Source organism: Labeo rohita, unplaced genomic scaffold, assembly GCF_022985175.1.
Source record: "Labeo rohita strain BAU-BD-2019 unplaced genomic scaffold, IGBB_LRoh.1.0 scaffold_449, whole genome shotgun sequence".
In the NCBI taxonomy this organism is placed as follows: domain Eukaryota; kingdom Metazoa; phylum Chordata; class Actinopteri; order Cypriniformes; family Cyprinidae; genus Labeo; species Labeo rohita.
This window is the reverse complement of record NW_026129367.1, coordinates 24,957-44,711: the sequence shown is the minus strand read 5'-3', so window position 1 is coordinate 44,711 and position 19,755 is coordinate 24,957. Positions and strand designations below refer to the sequence as shown.

Below are 19,755 nucleotides of genomic sequence, written 5' to 3'. Positions count from 1 at the left end.
GATTTAAAATATCCATCATGAATTATATTGAATATTCAATTTAGCCTATGCGTGTTAATTATATTTTTACAGAACATTTAAATAAATGAAAGTGGAACAGCGTTAAGGAAATAAATCTCGGTTGTTCAGTTGTAACTACTTCAGTTTAGAACCTCACTTGACCAGTTAACAAAACGGGGGAAAACCATGTCCATTTTCTTTGCTTATGTGTCGACAATTGCAGTGAAAGAAGAGTGTGGCAGTCAAAGAACACAAAAGAGAACACAGTAAAGAGAAGGAACATCACGATCACATTCAGCACAAACACTAGAGAGGCCAAAAAGCAGAGGGGAAAGGAGACGAAAAAAAAGAGAGAAAAAATGCCATATTTTGTAATTAATTATACTCTTAATTACTACAGGTTTGTTACAATTAAACATTTTTATAGAATAGATCTTATTTTAATATGACTAAATGACCATATTTGGTCACAGTTTTTCCTACATTTTAGATGTGTTATGGAGTGATCTGGAATCATTCGTATATTTGAATCCTTTGAATATTTTGATCTAAAATAAAGTTGCTGTAAGTGATTTTAGACATGTTGTTAACTGAAACCATGTGCTTTTACTGATTAATTATGTTTTCTGATTTGTGGTTTGATAACATTTTAGTATTTATAAAGATTTTGTTTTTTCTCAGATTACTGTATGTGCACTTTTCGCACTATGTATTGGTGAGATTACATGCACTGATTCAGGAAACCTCTGTAGTCCTTATACTGGCAATTTGTTAGCTATTTAGTTTAAATAAATTGTCAAAATGTACTCCCCTTGTGTCATTCTATACCTGCATGACTTCTCTAAAACAAAACCTTTTTTATAAATTAAAAAAAAAAGTTTTTATTTTTAATTGCATTATTTTCTACATATTCCTGTAACTATCAAACATAGTCTACTGTGTGGACTCGTGCCCACAGGAGTCAAAAATGACAAATAAAGTAGTAATAGTTGTCTGTAAAAGTAAAAGTGAAAGTACATAGCAAATGTCACATGATCAGATCAAACGTAAAAAAAATCTCACCTGACCTGTCTGGAAAACACCTGTCTGGAAAACAGAAGGAAGGTAAGCAAATGTATTTTTTAAGCAATTTGATTCATGCTGTAAGATACAACCTGATCGTAAATAAGGTGAATTATAACCACACTACGAATGTGCAAAGTCAAGAGTTTCAGCATCTCTTTGAAGTGGACTGACTTCTGGAACTAAAATATCTGAAGTACAGACAATAACCGTGTTTAAAAATATCACAGATTACATTGAGACTCATTCATAAATGTAGTAAGAGTAGTTTTTGCTTTTTTTTTTAGTACTGCATTAATAGATTATTTTCTTCGTGTGTGTGTGTGTGTGTGTGTTTCATATCTAATACAGTTTGGTTATCATTAAAAAGCAAATTACATAGGTACTAGTTTCTTAGTTTCTTTCTTTCTTCTTCTTCTTCTTCTCTTTTTCTTTTTCTTCTTCTTCTTCTTCTCAATCGACGACGACGCCGTTTAAAGTAAACGAGCTAGCTCCTTTGGTTTTTTATTTATTATTTCTGTACCAAAACGTTTGCCTGGTCTTCTGCTGGTAGGGGGCAGCAATGAGCCTAATATAGTATTATTTGTTCGAGTTTATATGTTAAGTATGACAATGTTTGCTTTATTAAATTAAAGTTTTGATTTTTGAAGTTTTACCGTGACAACATTTGTAAGAGATTAATTTATTGTTTGATTTTTATCTAATTTACAAGAATTTCTGTGATTTATGATTGCACATTTTTCAATATCTTCAAATAATAGAACCATATTTACATCTGTTTTATCCATGCTAAACTATTTAGTTAATATTAATTAATATAAAAATATTAAGTTCCATTTTACTATATTTTATTTATAAGTTTAGAGGTTTGCATGCAGTTGAAACCTAATTAATTTACTGTTCTTTAACTTAAGGTTTGTTAAGAAAAAAGATGATGCAAGGATATATTCTTGGACACATTCATATTGTCATTGTTTTCTATTTCAGTCGGGTTCCATTGGTGTCTCAGATGTGCAGAAATATTAAAAATGGCTGACGCTAAAGACGACTCTAAAACTAGTCAAGGCAAGTCAAAAGAAAAATGATGTATAACTCACTCTAAGTCTCACTGTACATAAAACGCTATTCCAAAAATGCCATTTTCATATTTCATATTCTCTATATCAGCTGTAAATATTCAACTGAACATGTTTCGAAGGTAATCCATGTTAGTCAGAAGATCTTCAGTTTGAAGGTGTAGAAAGCTAAAATTGTTTTTCTACCTCAGCTGGTAGAGTGTTGTGCTAATAAATGCCAAGATCACAGGTTTGATAGTCATTGCATCTTTAAAGAAAAGTATTGCAGTAATAATATCTTAAACACTGTTAAGGTCATTAATGATAATTCTAGATTGATACTTCTCTGAAATGTGCTTAGAAAAGTACACAATTTCCTACAGAAAGCACAACAATTTCAGGGAACCTAAATTTTACTTCAAGAAGCACCCAATCAAGATGAAATGACAGATAAAGATTTGGATAGGTCTATGAAGCAATGAGAAGAAAAAGGGTTATGCATTAAGCAAACTGCATTTTTTTCTTTTGATTAATACTGTTGTTTCAATTTAATTTTAGGCCCTGCTCTTACACATTCAAATAGTAAAGAAGGACTTCCTCCCCTCAGTAAGATATGACATGTAAACGTGTGCATGTGTGTGTGTGAGTCTGCAGATGATCAGAAAATACTACAGTACAGCTATAACTAATAATTTATAGCTAAATTGGTATTTTCTCTATCTTTAGTAGGAAGAGCTTTTCATTGTATATAAATTTGCAATGTAAATAAAAAAGTAAATTGAGAAGGTCTAAAACAACATGACAGAGTTTAGAAACATCCTCTAATTTTGTTTATGTTTTCTGTTTTAGGTCTTACAACTAAACGTACGCGTAGAAATAGTATGGAAGGAGGTCGCCCATCTAGTAAGACACCATTTCAAATACTCAAACAATCAAGAATAAGATTCTTGATTGTTTTACTGTAACAGCAATGAAATGGGAATTACTGTATGTACAATATCTTTGACTGTTTTAAATGCAAATTTGAAAGAGAATGACATGAATCAATTTCTTAATGTCTTGTGATTTGCTTCAGTGAGTAATGACAGCACACTGGAGAAACCAGAAATAGAGAAGAAAGAATCCAGAGCCATAGGTGGGTGTAATAGGTTGTAGTTATAAAAATATTTTAGAAATATTAAAGAGAACTACAATGTGTATTTACATTAATATATTATATAATGTTATTATTCTAAAATTATTTTAAAAAACGTGTCTTTGTTGCAGTGGAAAGAGAGAGTGGTGATCAAAACACAAGACGAACAAGAGAAGGGAATACTGTAACTGGGCAAGAGTTATCATTCCCAGATATGTCATCACAGGTTCTGCAAAGGCTAAAAACACCAGAATCAGTAACTTCAGCAGTAAAGGTCAATGCAGTAGTAGAACCAAAAATGTTAACCCCAAAAAGCATTCAACAAAAACAGACTATTTTCACAAGACCTGCCCTCACAAGACACCCCCTCCCTAGACCCTCCCAAAATATAAGTACTAGTAGGGTACTAGTAAGACCATCAGAATCACTCAGAGCAGGACTTTTAATGCAAGCATGTCAGAGGAGGCTGGAAAACAGACTGCAAAGCAGAAATTATGTAATTTACAGACGAAGGAGACATGCTGCTGCTGCTGCTGCTACTACTAATACTACTACTACTACTACTACTGATTTAACTAAGACTAAAACTGACCATTTGTGATCCGTTGTTCCTACAATTTTGATGTCATGTTGGAAACATCTGGAATCATTCTTGATTTTTGTGTCGAGTGTTTTTTTTTTTTCTATGACATCCGATTTAATTATTTTTGTAAAAGGCCTTTTATTGCCCAAAATGGGTTACAGCACCTTTAATTTTCTATTCTGCTTGAATGTAACATGTCATTTAATTTTTTTGTTATTTAAAATCAAATTTTTTTTTTTTTAACTCAAGGTCAAATTATGTTTTAAATTAAAACAATAACTATACCTATTCAGTGTACACAATGTATTTAGCAAGTTTAATGGATGGTTTAATGTTTAATGGATCATGAGTTCTTAACACATTTCTGTTATTATCTCAGGGCCTTTTTTTTTTTTAAAGGGATAATTCACCTAAAAATAAAAATACAAGAGTTTATCTTGTATAGGATATTTTGAAAAATGTTGGTAACCAAAGAGTGACTGGTAGACATTGACTTCCATAGTATAGAAACAAAATACCATGGTCAAAGGCAACTCTTTGGTTACTCTTTGTTCGTGTTTGCTCATCTTGGTGGATTAACAGGAAGACCAAATGTTCTCTCAGGGTTGAAGGCATTAATTTGATCAACTGTTTTTGTTTTATTTTAGTAATTTTTGTAAAGTTAGTTCTGTTAATGTTACCTACAACATGTCTATCTGTTTGTGTAAATAAGCTAATTTAGGCAGCTCTTTATTCAGCACTTTTATTAAACATTTATAGAATGCACTTTTTATACATTGCTTAAATTTATTTGTTCATGTACATTCAAGTTAGAACTTATTGTATATCATTTTTCATGCTTTTATATATGATCATAATTAAATGCTTGTTAATAAAGTTTGTTAAAGTTATTATAATGTATTAGCATTTGTTTCAAATCTCCCATTAAGTTTTCAAAACTGAAATGATTTTTGCAATTCGTCAAATACATATGGCTAATATAGTGCAGAGTAAAGTGTGAATCTGAAAATGATGGACTCCTTTAGTCTTTTTTCCGTGTGAATACTGCATATATGTCACTGCTCTGGTTGTGCGTTGCTGTGAATCCTGATTCTTCAGCGATCTCCTTCACTCTGTCAGCAAAACCTGACACTTGCTCTTTTGAAAGGTCCAGCAGGTATCTGAACAAGAGAGACGGAGATCATGAGCATTTAGTGCAGTTTTGCTTACATGCTATGTAGAGAAATGTTGGGATGAGCACAACTGTAAGTCATTCTGGGTTTTGTCTGTGTGTGATGATGGACTCACTTTGCTAACTCTACTACCAGAGCAGCATCAGGTGCTGCAATCTCTCTCAGAGAAGAATCCAGCTGATGAACCATACTGAGAAAACACAGAGACTGTGTTATAACACAGGTATTTTATGTTGGTCACTTGACACACAAACTCAAATCCTTTGTTTATGAATAAGCTTCACCTGGCTGAACAGAAGATGGTGTTAAACAAGTTCCTGTATTTACTTTTGAGAGGAAGTTTGTTGAGGGAGTCTGGAGACAGAAATGACACTTTAACTCCACTCAAGTTCATCAAATCTGCAAAAACAAACAGAAACAGAGCAAATGTATGGGAAACAGCACCTTGAAACTATTTTGCAGATTTTATGCAACTTTCATTTATTTGGAGCATTTCAGTTTCAGTAAAAGTACTTTAAATATGTTTTGGTATAATAGGACTTTACCAAGCTTGTGTGTCTGTTGTTCTGCTGGATGTTGCTCAGGTTCAGTGTGAGTTTGAGAAGCAGGTGAATCATTCTGTATTTTTTCATCTGTTATGAAATTGTCTGTGGATTGACAACAGGACCGTGATGGCTTTGGTTCATCTTTGTTCAGTAAAGAGCTCCCTCTAGTGGAAAGACATTCAAACAACGCCAGGATGTTCACTTCTGAAATATCCTGAGCCGTCTGAGAGAAAGATGGACAGAGAAAGGTAAATCATTATTTAAATGCTATTGCAATGCATTATATAAAAGTTAGAAATGTGATCTTGAACAACTAAGATTATGAGGTTTTCATCTTTAACATTTGGCTCGGTTTTGATTGTTAATTAAGTAGTTTCACCTTCACATGTTGATTGTTATGTTTCTTCAGCAGGTCTTTGTTCTCTGTCTCTATCCCGAAGGACAGGTATGGACTGGAGACGATGTCACCCCAATATCCTCTAACAGCAACACGATCTCCTCTCTGGTACAAACACACACATAAAAGTAGATCATGGACTGCACAATAACAACAGCTATCTATCATAGTAGACATCGAAAATACTCACATGACTAAACACTCGTGTGGAGAGCAGACTCTGATTGGCTGTTTGGTAGAGCCCCTCCCTCATCTCAAACGCCACACCGCTTTCCCTCCATTTCACATACTGATGTTTGCTAATGACGCCACACTGAAAGAAAAAAAAAAAAATCACAGAAAAATAATGATGATAAAATAACACTGCAATGAGATTGGTGTCATAGAGTGCCTGCTATGAATCATTATTTGTAATTTAGGTGCAAGTAATTAAAAAATTACCTAAAAGATCACATTTGTAACAAAATATGGCCTGAAATAAGTCTGTTTGCCAGATGTCTGTGTAACATACAGTGAAGTGAGTTTTATTGTTTGTACATACACTGCTTTGGTGCAGTTTCATAGTGAGATCCCAGTCGAAACAGCCCTGTCGTGAGTCGTAGCGAGTCCCCAGGTGCTGCCGAACACGGGCGTCCCAGACCTTACGTACACTCGCTGGCACTGATGGCGGTCGTTCCCACTGTTTAAAGATCCGGACCAACTCATCTCTCTCCTTAAACTGTGATAAAACAGCAGAGGAGTGAATACTGTTGTGCTGAGTTTGATTATGACATGCAGTATAGATGCAAATATAATAGATTAATGTGCGCCGGACCTTCAGAAGACTTGTATCAAGGCAAGGATGAGTGTGCGAGTCGGAGGACAGAGTGTTTGTGATGGACAGAGAGAGTTGAGCCGCGGCGTGTTTTAAAGTCTCTTCCGTCTCTTTGCAGGAACACCTCATCTCAGAGTTTCCAAATGTCACACGTGTGGCGTGGGCGTGTGCGTGCGTGTTCACTTGTGTGCACAGCGTGGATGGATGCCGAGGAGATCGACACTGATCTGGTAGCCAAAAAAAAAATATATATATATATGGCGATATTTTGGATTTGAGATTACTGACATTGACCAGAGAGAGGTACTGTGCAAGAATTAGAGGCCCTGTTTCACCTGGTATTAATATGCGTTTTCTGATGCGTCGATCTTATCACAAGTGGACAATGCTAAGTACAGGTGTAAATAGGGGTGTAAAACGTTTTCAGCTTGTCCACTTTTGACCACATACACTTTTCAAAATCCCGTTTGTGTCCCCCTCACTTTCAAATTCGTTTGTTTAATGTCTCGTATTGTAGAAAGCACGCTCAACGCCGCTGAGAATTCGCACGATCCTTAAAACGAAACCGAAAATAAAACGCGCACGCGCCTTCAAAAGCAATTTTAAATACCCGCTTTTAGAGAGCGGCTCCACAGTGCGCGCAAATTAGGCTACATAACATATATATGTTGTTATTTGTATGTATCCTATAATAGGTTGTGTAGTTGTCTACAGCTCTGTATCAGGCTTAAAAAAATTGGTCTCTATTTGCACTTTGAACATTGAGAGAGTAGCCTAGCCTACTTTGATTATGGCTGCACTATTGTTTGCACTTAATACAGCTATTTTTTGTTTTTACTATTTTTATTTATACTGTTTTTATTTATATTTGTAAAAAAGATCTTCAGTTAGGAGGTCAAACGTTCTAGAAGCTCATAATTCATGTACAGTTCTAATGTCTGAAGAGAATCACATAAAATCATACAGGAGAGACGCCAGTCAGTTGAGTTTGTAATGTATGTAAATGCAGGAATGTGGTCAGAAGTGGTCGAAAGTGGACAGAAGAGACGGATTAAAACGCCAGGTGTAAACGACTGTGTCTCCATTGTCCACTTGTGATCCGATCGACCAAAAACATATCCAGTTTCCTTTTCAAAAGAGTTTACACAGAGTATATGTTACATTCTTCATAAATGTCCGTTTGTTTGGGCAAAATCTTTAAAATCTTATCTAATCTTTAATATCTTATTTTTGTGAAAATGTGTATGTTTTTATTTTATTTAATTTAGCTATACTTTTGAGAAAATAAGTTTTCATTAATGAAAATGCTATTTCATTTGGTAAAAATAATTTATTTTGAAACCATTTCTAGTGTTACAAATACACATTTCTGCATTATCACTAATCTGTCTGTGCATTTTCTTTAAAAACCCATCAAGTTGACTCACAATACCATTTATTATAATCGCAATCGCGTATCGCAATATTGACCTCAATTATCGCAATATGAAAATTTCCCAAATCGTGCAGCCCTATCTGGAAGATACAACACAAGTAAACCCCAACTGGAATTTAAGTATGCAAACATGAATGCAAATTGTGACAATTCCTTTATTTTCTACATCTTTCCACACCTTTGAAATGTCTAATTGTATATAAAATATTACCTGATTATATGTAGTTGTTTTACTATGTATTATATATTAATTATATTGTTTAAAATATATTTTTATAACTAAAAAATTTTCAACATTTATATAGAAAAGTACATACTGTGTAGACTCATGTTCTCAGGGGTCAGGAGTGATAAATAAAGTAGTAATAGCTGTCTGGCAACCACCTCCATGCTGTTCTCAATCACCCAAACCTGCAACATGCCACAAATCTCATTGTTAACACATTAACATGCATAAAACAGCTGGTTTAGGTTATTATATCTATTCACAAACTATCAATTCATATGCCAACCGGGCTCTGACATGTAGTGTATCACTGTCTGTCAGTCCAGTGATGGTCTTCAGGATGTGTCTGGGATCTGCACTGCCCACCAGCAAAATATTCAGCTCTCCATGCGGCCTCACTCTGTGTGTGTTTGAAAGTAAAAATGAGAATTCAAATTTAAAACAAATGCATGTGAACTTTCATAGATATTTACTGTTTAGTTACAGTGCATGCATAATTATTTGGCACATTGATATTCTGGTTATATATTTTTTTCCAAGCACATTTTACCAATTCCAAAGCACATCAATCTTAAAAACTACTATTAGTTTTGTATTTAAACATTTATTAGTGCTATATAATTGTCCATTAAGGCTGAAAGTACGGATGCACCGAATATTCGGCCACCGAAAATTTTCGGCCGAAAATGGCCCAAAAGTGCATTTTCGGTTTTCGGCCGAGAGATTTTTGTCACCGAAACAACACGGCCGAAACATTATGTTGTGATGGTGCAAACAGAAACCGCGGCCTGCACGTGCTTGTCTGAAGCAACATGTCTGCGGTGTGAGGTTGAGACGGACCACGGAGTGAAAACAATGAAAAGTACACTCTAGGGGCCGTTCACATATCGCGCCTAAAAACGCGTGGAAAACGCTAGGCGCGCCGATTTCTCCTCCTTTCCAAAGCGCTCTGTAGCTTGCGCTCCGTGGCGTCTGCCGTTGCTAAGCAACCATGACCCGCACTCTCAATGAAGACGCGGAAGTTTCAGAGGACAAACGGATTTCCAGCACTAAAATCACTTGCTGTAGCTCTGCTGCTAAATGTATTTAAAAATGTACAGCTCTGATCAGCTGTTTCTCCATCTTGGTTGAGCTTTCAATGTTGTTACGGGAAAAGATTAAGCTAATTGGTTGAATCTTGTCACGTGACCCGCGGTGCGCTTGCAGCATTCTGACGGCTGAGCTTGAACGCTTGCGCATTGCGTTTACGCTCAGCTTCCATAGGAATGAATGGAGAACGCTCAGCTCGCTACGCTGTAGTGGAAATACGGCCTGAGATGTTTTCATCTCGATGTGGCGCAGACGCGCCTAAAAAAAACGCGACGCGACTGCGTCGCTACCGTTATGAGCGCGGCTGCCGTGCGTTTACGTTTGAAATAATGAACTTGAGCGCGCAAAAGACGCTATATATGAACGGCCCCTTAGGCTACTATATATGTGACTATCAGACTGTAGCCATATTTCTGCTAGATATTTTTTAAATTTGACAAATTTTAATTTATGCACTGGCCCTTTTTAAATACACTCTCTCAAATCTTTCTCAAATGTCAGGCAGACGACAAGCTCAACCTCAACGATTTATTCTTTGAAACTTTAATATTAATTTATGCAATTGCAATGCTTTGATTTTAGTAAGGTTAGTACACAGTCATACCTACAAATGCAATGGTACTAATAATTGGCATAATTTCTTTCGGTGTTTCGGTTTTCGGCCTTGGTTTCCTCCTTTTCGGTTTTCGGTTTCGGCCAAGAATTTTCATTTCGGTGCATCCCTAGCTGAAAGTGAAAAACTCCTTATATTCAGGTGTGCATAATTATTAGGCAGGTTTTCTTTTACAGATAAAATGAGCCAATAAAGAGATTTAACTCTTAAAACTTAAAAATGATTAAATGCCCTTGAGAAGTGTAACGCCAAGCCAGCAGAGGGAGCTCTCACCCTAGGACTGCCTGCACGCTCCCTCTGCTGCTTCTACTGCTGCTTCCTGTTTGGGACTATATAAAGACTGACCATGTGCTCTATACTTTGTGAAGTATTGCCAGTTGAACCTGCCTTACCGAGCGTTGTCAATTACTCTGTTGGATTACCTGTTGCTGTCTTGCTTTGTTTCTGGTTTTTGAGTTTACGGATTACCCCTGTCGGATTTGATTGCTGTATTGGACTGTCTTCTCGGTATTCGACCCACTGCCTGTGTTTTCACTCTGCTGTTTGGATTACGTTTATGTTTCGGACTGATTTTCCGGTTAATGACCCTCTGCCCGTTTCATCGTGTATGTTTGCTGTTGTTTTTAATAAACTTCTGCAACTGGATTCTAACACCGCCTCAGCGTCCACGTTACAGAATACTTCGCCTCCCATGAATCCAGCGGAAGTTGCTAATACACGTTCAACTATGGACCCAGCAGATCGTCTTATCCATCTCCGACAAGGTAACCGTCCAATCGAGGACTACGTGTCCGACTTCTGTGAACTGTGCTATCAGGTGAACTTCAATGACACATCTCTTAAAGATCTTTTCCGTTTTGGTTTATGCAAGGACATTTCATATTTGATGCCACGCAATACCCCACATTGGACTCTTGAAAATTACATAGATCTTGCACTCCGGTTAAGCGGTTCATCTTTCACTGTTGGGATTGCGGACGAGGGACCCCGCAATCCCGCAGTAACCACCACACCACAGCCAGCTCAAGTCACGTCCACCAAGCCAAAGCCTGTTCACGTCATGCCTGCCAAGCCAAAGCCTGCTCAGGCCACGTCCACCAAGTCAAAGCCAGTTCCAGTCACATCCACCAAGTCAAGGTCTGCTAGTGTCACGTCTGCCAAGCCACAGTCTGCTCACGCCACGCCTGCCGCTCCAGGGCCTGCTCACGCCACGCCTGCCGCTCCAGGGCCTGCTCACGCCACGCCTGCCGCTCCAGGGCCTGCTCACGCCACGCCTGCCGCTCCAGGGCCTGCTCACGCCACGCCTGCCGCTCCAGGGCCTGCTCACGCCACGCCTGCCGCTCCAGGGCCTGCTCACGCCACGCCTGCCGCTCCAGAGCCTGCTCACGCCACGCCTGCCGCTCCAGAGCCTGCTCACGCCACGCCTGCCGCTCCAGGGCCTTCTCACGCCATTCCAGAGTCTGCACCTGTCATGGCCGCCCGTCCAGAGTCTGCACCTGTCATGGCCGCCCGTCCAGAGCCTGCACCTGTCATGGCCGCCATCCCAGAGCCAGTCCACAAGATGGCTGCCATCCCAGAGCCAGTCCACAAGATGGCCGCCATCCCAGAGCCATTCCACAAGATGGCCGCCATCCCCAAACCTGTTCACAAGATGGCCGCCATCCCAGAGCCTCTCCACAAGATGGTCGCTGTCTCCAAGTCACGCTACATGATGACCCACGTGCTGGACTCATCCCTAATGGCTGTATGGGCAGCTAAGATGGCGCTCCCTCATGTCACGGCAGCTACCCCTGATTCAAGTCCAGCTGCAGAGCCAAGTCCAGCTGCAGAGCCATCTTCAGAGTCAGGTCAAGTTGCAGCTGTGTCTCCTGTGTCAAGTCAAGCTACAGCTGCTGCTCCAAAGTCCAAAGCTTCCAAGTCCAGTCAAGCTCCAGGGTCAAGTCAAGCTCCAAGGTCAAGTCAAGCTCCTGTGTTAAGTCAAGCTACAGTTGCTGCTCCAGGGTCAAAAGCTTCCAAGTCCAGTCGAGTTTCAGGGTCAAGTCAAGTTTCCAAGTCCAGTCAGGCTTCCAAGTCAAGTCCAGTTCCAGGGTCAAGTCTAGCTACAGAGCCCGGTCAAGCTACAGAGCCCGGTCAAGCTACAGAGCCCGGTCACGCAACAGAGCCCGGTCACGCAACAGAGTCAAGTCAAGCAACAGAGTCAAGTCAAGCCAAAGCTACTGTTCTCCATGAATCAAGCCAGGTTTCGGCTGTTCCCCATGAATCAAGCCAAGTTACAGCTGTTCTCCATGAGTCAAGCCAAGATACAGCTGTTGTTCTCCATGAGTCAAGCCAAGATACAGCTGTTGTTTTCCATGAGTCAAGCCAAGACACAGCTGTAGTTCCCCATGAATCAAGCCAAGTCACAGCTGTTTTCCACGAGTCAAGCCAAGATACAGCTGTTGTTCTTCATGAGGCAAGCCAAAACACAGCTGTTGTTCTCCACGAGTCAAGCCAAGTCACAGCTGTACCTCACGAGTCAAGCCAAGTCACAGCTGTGCCCCACGAGTCAAGCCAAGTCACAGCTGCTGTTCTCCACGACTCAAGCCAAGATGCAGCTGTCAAGCCATGTCGAGTCAAGCCATGTCGTTCCTGAGTCAAGCCATGTCGTTCCTGAGTCAAGTCACATTGCAGCAGATCTTCACAAGTCAAGTCAAATTGCTGCTGTCTTCCCTGAGCCAAGCCACGTCACAGTTGATCTCCATGAGCCAAGTCAAGTTGCTGCTGTCGTCCATGAGCCAAGCCAAGCCACGGTTGTTCTTCATGAGCCAAGTCAAGTTGCTGCTGTTGTTCCTGAGCCAAACCAAGCCACAGTTGATCTTCATGAACCAGGTCAAGCCACAGCAGAACTCCCTGTGTCAAGTCAGGCCACGGCAGGCCTCCCTGAGTCAAGTCAAGTCACGGCAGACCTCCATGAATCAAGTCAAGAAACCGTTGTTCTATCAAAACCTCACCAGATCCCCTTTGACCTTCTCAAACCACCTCATATATCAGCTGACGTCGCAGAGCCCACGCTCCCAAGCCACGCAGAGCCCACGCTCCCAAACCACGCAGTGTCCACATTCCCATGCCACAAGTCCATAACATCCACACCCTCAAGGTCAACAGACATCCCACTACCTACTATGCTACCTGTAATGGCCATCGCCATTTTCAGTGTGTGGGCTGCACACTGTGCTCCAGAGGCCTCGCCTGTCCACGAGTCTACGCCAGGGGCCTCTTCTGTCAAAGGGTCTGCGCCAATGCCCCCAGAAGTGGCAGCTCCGGCTGCAGAACCTCCTAAAGGGGCGGCGTTTCCCCACGGACTCTCTGCCTGTCCTGTCACGGCCATGAAGGCCATTGATAACTTCCCTGCCACACCTGCCAAAGCATCTGCGCCCATGCCCCCAGAGGTGTCAGCGCAAGCTGTAGATCCTCTTATGGGGGCGGCGTCCCAAGATGAACTCTCTGCCTGTCATGCCACGGCCAAGGAGATTGTTTGGGTGCACACCGCTCTGCTATGCATGTCATTAGGCCCACTATGGATAACTCTACTCCTGTGTGCTCTACCTGCCCTGCAATGGCTCCTTGTTCTGCCTGCTCTGCCTGCCTCGCCATGGCTCCCTGCTCTACCTGTTCTGCCTGCCCCACCATGGTCCCCTACTCTGCCATTGCTCCACGGCCCAGGCCCTCCAGTACTTCACAGTCTACTACTGCTCCACAGCCAAGGTCCTCCAAGGTTCCACTGTCTGCCATTGCACCACGGCCCAGGCCCTCCAAGGTTCCACTGTCTACCATTGCTCCATGGCCCTGGTCCTCCAAGGTTCCACTGTCTGTCACAGCTCCACGGCCCTGGTCCTCCAAGGTTCCACTGCCTGCTATTGCGCCATGGCCCAGGCCCTCCAGTGTCTCACGGTCTGCCACAGCTCCACGGCCCAGGTCCTCTGAGGTTCCACTGTCTGCCACAGCTCTACGGTCCAGGTCCTCCAGTGCTTCACTGTCTGTCCCTGCTCCACGATCCAGGTCCTCCAGTGCTTCACTGTCTGTCCCTGCTCCACGATCCAGGCCCACCTGCTCTACATGGACCTGGCCCTCCATCCCACCCCCTGTTTTGCCTCTGTTCCCCCACCCACCTGGACTGTTGTTGTTGTTTTGAGCGCCAGGAGTCGCTCCTAGGGGGGATTCTGTAACGCCAAGCCAGCAGAGGGAGCTCTCACCCTAGGACTGCCTGCACGCTCCCTCTGCTGCTTCTACTGCTGCTTCCTGTTTGGGACTATATAAAGACTGACCATGTGCTCTATACTTTGCGAAGTATTGCCAGTTGAACCTGCCTTACCGAGCGTTGTCAATTACTCTGTTGGATTACCTGTTGCTGTCTTGCTTTGTTTCTGGTTTTTGAGTTTACGGATTACCCCTGTCGGATTTGATTGCTGTATTGGACTGTCTTCTCGGTATTCGACCCACTGCCTGTGTTTTCACTCTGCTATTTGGATTACGTTTATGTTTCGGACTGATTTTCCGGTTAATGACCCTCTGCCCGTTTCATCGTGTATGTTTGCTGTTGTTTTTAATAAACTTCTGCAACTGGATTCTAACACCGCCTCAGCGTCCACGTTACAAGAAGGATGCAATACTAGAATTTGCAAAGTTAAGGCACAACCGTTGGACAGCAAAATGCTCATTGGGTCAGCACGGTCAGAAAAAACAGGCGGAGACAAAAAGACACGTTAACTGCAAAAGAATGAAGAATTAGGAAATCATCAGAGAACATTAAGTCTCCAGCGTCACCATTTCCAGTCTCCAGGAGTGCAATGCATTAGGTTCTCAGAGACTTTGCTTGGGTAAAAAGCAAAGGCTTTATCGACACGAAAGTTGAGAGAGTGACTCTTGAAGGACCAGCATCACATCCTCTTGTACCACTTTTTCAAGAATGTATCTTCCAGAATCTGGCAATAAGTTTTGGGAGCTCATTTTTAGTCCATTTCCTATCCTGAAATGCCTTTTCTGACCCAATGAGCTGACCCGGTGAGCATTTTGATGTCCAATGGTCATGCCTTGACTTTGCAAATTCTAGTACTGCATTAGTATTGCATCCCTCTCAGGGGCATTTAATGTTTGACTTATCTCTTCCGTACGGCAGCTGAGAAACACCAGCATCTGTACAGGATGGCAATGACGGGAGGAGGAATAGACAGACACCTGCTCTGCCTCTACATTGTGTCCAAATACCTGGGAGAGGAGTCGCCTTTCCTCAAAGAGGTGTGTCACCATGGGAAGGGCTGCACAGTTACTATATACAGTATCTGGCAAACAAGGAAGTTTGCATGGTTTTTGCTTATGTGTGCCATAAGTTAAAGAAACAATCGTGCAAAGAAAATTTCCTCATTCTTACCCACATTTCAAGGTTTTTTGAGAATGTGACTTTGCATTCTTGACCATTCTCATTACAGTTATGCCAAAAAAATCTCATTCTTGTTACTGAAATAATACTTAAATAGTCAAATATTTATACAATTAAAAAAAATACTTTTATAGTGTAATATTAAATTTGTGTGTGTGAATTTTCTTCAGGTGCTTTCAGAAACGTGGCGTCTGTCCACCAGTCAGACTCCTCTTCAGCAGGTGGAGCTGTTTGATTTCGTTAACCACCCCCGAGTACACCACCTGCGGTGGAGGATTTGGCCCGGTCAGAAATATTCATGCATGTTCACAAATTCATTTTTTACTTTTTTTGTGTGCGTTTAATTTATTTTCATTTATGTGCTTTTGACAGGTTGCAGATGATGGTTACGGCGTGTCTTACATCATCATCGGAGAAAACATGATCAGCACATTTCCATCTAACACTCTTGTCCTCAGACTGTTAGTACACTATGTGCTTTTTTCATTACCAATTTCCTGAAACTACAGAAAAGGGAGAAAATAGAGACTAGTGAACTAATTAACAAAATATTTTTTTTTTTTTTTTTTTTTGTTTTTTTTTTTTTTATAAAGTTGGTTAGAATCTAAACCTAAACTAAAACCATTAAGAGCATTTTCAGTAATTGAAATAAAATAAAATAAAAATATTATATGATAAACTTAAAAAAGCTTATTGCATTGGCAAAAACTGATATAGAATAAAGTTGATATACAAAAATGTTACATATAACAGAATTACTAACTTTTATTTTGGATGCGATTAGTGATCGTTGCCCATCACTACTGAAAAAATAAAAATATAAGCTCAAATTAAATGTTTAAATACTGTAATAGTATATAAATATCATAAATGCACAGATAGAAACAAAGAAAAAGAACAATTGCATATTGTATTTAAATATTACAATGAACAGTACAAACAACTAAAAGAATTAAAAATAAATAATATATTAAAAATGCACATAGAATATAAAAATAAAACATGGTTCAAAATGTTAATAAAAACTATAATAATATATAAATAATACTAAATTAACACTGTTTAGGACAAAAACTAAAATGAAAATCCTGTCATCATTTACTCACCATCAAGTTGTTTCAAACCTGTATAAATATCTTTCTTCTGTTTAATGCATGATTTATTTATTTATTTATTTTTTTTTGAATAATTTTGGTAACCAAACAGTTGCTGGTTACTTTCATAGTATTTTTATTTTATTTTATTTTATTTTATTAGGGTTTTTTTTTTTTTTTTTGCATTAAACAGAAGAAATAAATTCATACAGGCTTAGAACAATACGAGGGTGAGTAAATGCTTATTAAATTTTTATTTTGGGGAGAAATATCCCCTTATGGCAAATATAACATTTATTCTTTATGATGCTACATTTATGTATAATGAAAATTATGCTAATTTGTTTCTACTATTCTTTCTGTATCGCAGGATTCTCACAAGTTTGGCGCTGATATCAAGAAGGCCTTAGAGGATCTCCTGGAGCTGATGTCACCGGAAAAACCCGGCCAGTCCAAAGCTGAGCAGAACCACTCGAAGAAAAGCAAAAAAGACCTGTAGAGGTAGAACAAATCGCCCATGACGGTCAGAAGATGACATGAGGTCGCGTAGAACTAGGAAATAGCGTGTGCGTGTGTGTTCGTTTGAATGCACGTTTGTTATTACACACAAATATGCATTCATACATTCCATGCTTGTTGTACAAATCGATGCCATGAAGCCATGAACAACATAACAATGTAAGAATGGTGGAAGCTGCTTCGTATAAAAGCGTATTAGCTAAATAAAATGTATAAAAGAGATTAAAAGCAAAAGATAGTTTGATAGGGGTAGGACCAGTCCATTTAGATTTAATTTGGTCCTCGTTTTTAAATGTAATGAAGAACTGAAATTATTAGCATACATCACTACCAGGGTGATGGGAGTCTAATGGTTAATGATCTGACCAGTTAGTTTAATGGTTGTAGGTTCGTTACAAGTAAGCTTGACCGATAATCTCAATAATGCATCACCTCTGTACCTTCTGATGAAGGCACTTCACTGCTCTTACAGTATGATAAGTCACATCCAAATAGAAACTCCCCATCTGAACTGGACTGTTGTTGAGGTGTAAGAACTTGACCTTGGACTAAAATCCACGGTAGTTTTACTTGAAACCCAGAGCAGAAGTATATTTAAGATTTCAGTGACTAATGACTCAGAATATTACATGTGACTGCAGTTTTAATGTGATTGTCCAGATACATTAATGTGTTAATTTCACTATTAAGTCTATTAATTTTAACACTTGTTTTTTATGTGAAAGGTCTGTCTTTGTTTCTTTTTTACAATGCAAGATACAATAATAACTTAATAACTATTCATAATGTATTTAACAATTGTCTAATAGGTCAGAAGGAAGCAATGCCCAAGAAGAAAACAATTCACACAACACAATTCTTTTAATATCTCAGGTGTTTCGAATGCACGATTTAACTTCAAAGATAAATCAAGGCCAGTTAATTGCAAATAGTTCCTGTTTACTTTTCCCAAAGAGACGTCTTAAAGCTAAGTATGTAGTACAAATCTGACAAGATTTTAATTCTATATGGGGTATTTGATGAACTAATTAAATTGGCAGAATGCTTTCGAAGCTAAATGTGGTTATGATTAATATGTATTTAATAATATTACTAAACATTCCAGGTAAATTCTATGATTTAAAAAAATATAAATGAAGATTTGCTGACAATTTACAGGCCATCCGAGATGTCCGAGATGAAATTTAGCATTTTTACAAGCTTGAATCTTCTGCAGTGAATGGGTGCCGTCAGAATGAGAGCTGATTAAAAACATGACAATCCTGAAGTGGTCAACAAGACTGGAAAAGCTGTGTTTGTATAATGTTTTTAACTTCAAACAGTTGCTTCTGGCTAAAATACAAATCTGAATCTGAATCAGGAGAGAAATATGCACAGATTTACAAGAAAAAACTTTTCTAAATAAATATGTTGTTATGGAGTATAGACTTGTATTTTGGCCTAAAATGTTGATTTTAAAGTTAAAATGCCTTAATGATAGAATTGTTTCTTACAAACACAGCTTTTTGCTTTACAAAGCATTAATTGATGGACTAGATTGGTTTGGATTACTTTTTTTTTTTTTTTTTTTAATCAGCTGTTTGGACTCCCATTCTGACGGCACCCATTCACTTCAGAGCATCTATTGGTGAGCAAGTGATGTAATGCTAAATTTTTTCAAATGTGATGAAGAAACAAACTAATCTACATCTTGGATGGCTTGAGGGTGAGCTAATTTTCATTTTTAGGTGAGCTATTCCTTTAAATTACTGACAGAATAAAAGAAAACATGAGGTATGATAATATGAATAAACCGTCAGACCAGAGTTGAGATGCAGGACATACATTGCTGCTCAAAAATTTGATTTAAAATTTTTTAAAGAAGTATTTTCTGCTTCTCAGGGCTGTGTTTATTTGATTAAAAATATATCAAAACTGTACTATTTTGAAATATCATTTCAGTTTAAAATATTTTATTTCTGTGATGCAAAGCTACATTTTCAGCATCATTACTCCAGTCTTCAGTGTCACATGATCCTTCAGAAATCATTCTAAAATGCTGATTTATTATCAATGTTGGAAACAGTTGTGCCGCTTATTATGTTTTGGAACCTGTGATGTTTTTTTTTTCAGGATTGTTTGATGAATAAAATGTTAAAAAGTACAGCATTTATTTAAAACAGAAATCTTTTGTAACAACATACACTCCTGTTCAAAGTTTGGAGTGGGTAGTTTTTTTTTTCTTTCTTTCTTTAAAAGAAATTAATACTTTTATTCAGCAAGTTTGTGACAAAAGTGACAGTAAAGATTTCTAAGATTTATATTTTTTAAATAAAAGCTGTTCTTTTAATTTTTTTTTTATTTGTCAAAAAATGCAGAAAAAATGATCACAGTTTCCAAAAAAAATATTAAGCAACTGTTTCCAACATTGATAATAAATTAGCATATTATTATGATTTCTGAAGGATCATCTGACACTGAAGACTGGAGTAATGATTCTGAAATTCAGCTTTGCATCACAGGAATAAATTCTATTTAAAGTATATTAAAATAGAAAACCATTATTTTAAATTGCAAAAATATTTCACAATATTACTGTTTATTATATATATTTTTAATCA

General features: G+C 38.8%; 1 protein-coding gene and 1 pseudogene across 1 annotated transcript; one reads left to right on the top strand and one right to left on the bottom strand.

Annotated features, from left to right (window-relative positions):
- Window positions 1-4,269: 4,269 nt before the first annotated feature.
- On the bottom strand, window positions 4,270-8,841 carry LOC127160746 (dynein axonemal assembly factor 3-like; the record flags this gene model as incomplete). Its single annotated transcript, XM_051103400.1, has 10 exons — window positions 4,270-4,995; window positions 5,123-5,197; window positions 5,292-5,406; window positions 5,553-5,775; window positions 5,932-6,054; window positions 6,140-6,262; window positions 6,491-6,667; window positions 6,764-6,945; window positions 8,516-8,609; window positions 8,722-8,841. Coding segments are annotated over 10 exons (1,371 nt in total), but the record flags the coding sequence as incomplete, so codon positions are not given.
- Window positions 8,842-10,853: 2,012 nt separating this feature from the next.
- LOC127160744 (carnitine O-palmitoyltransferase 1, liver isoform-like) lies at window positions 10,854-19,375 on the top strand (annotated as a pseudogene).
- The last annotated feature ends 380 nt before the right edge of the window (window positions 19,376-19,755 follow it).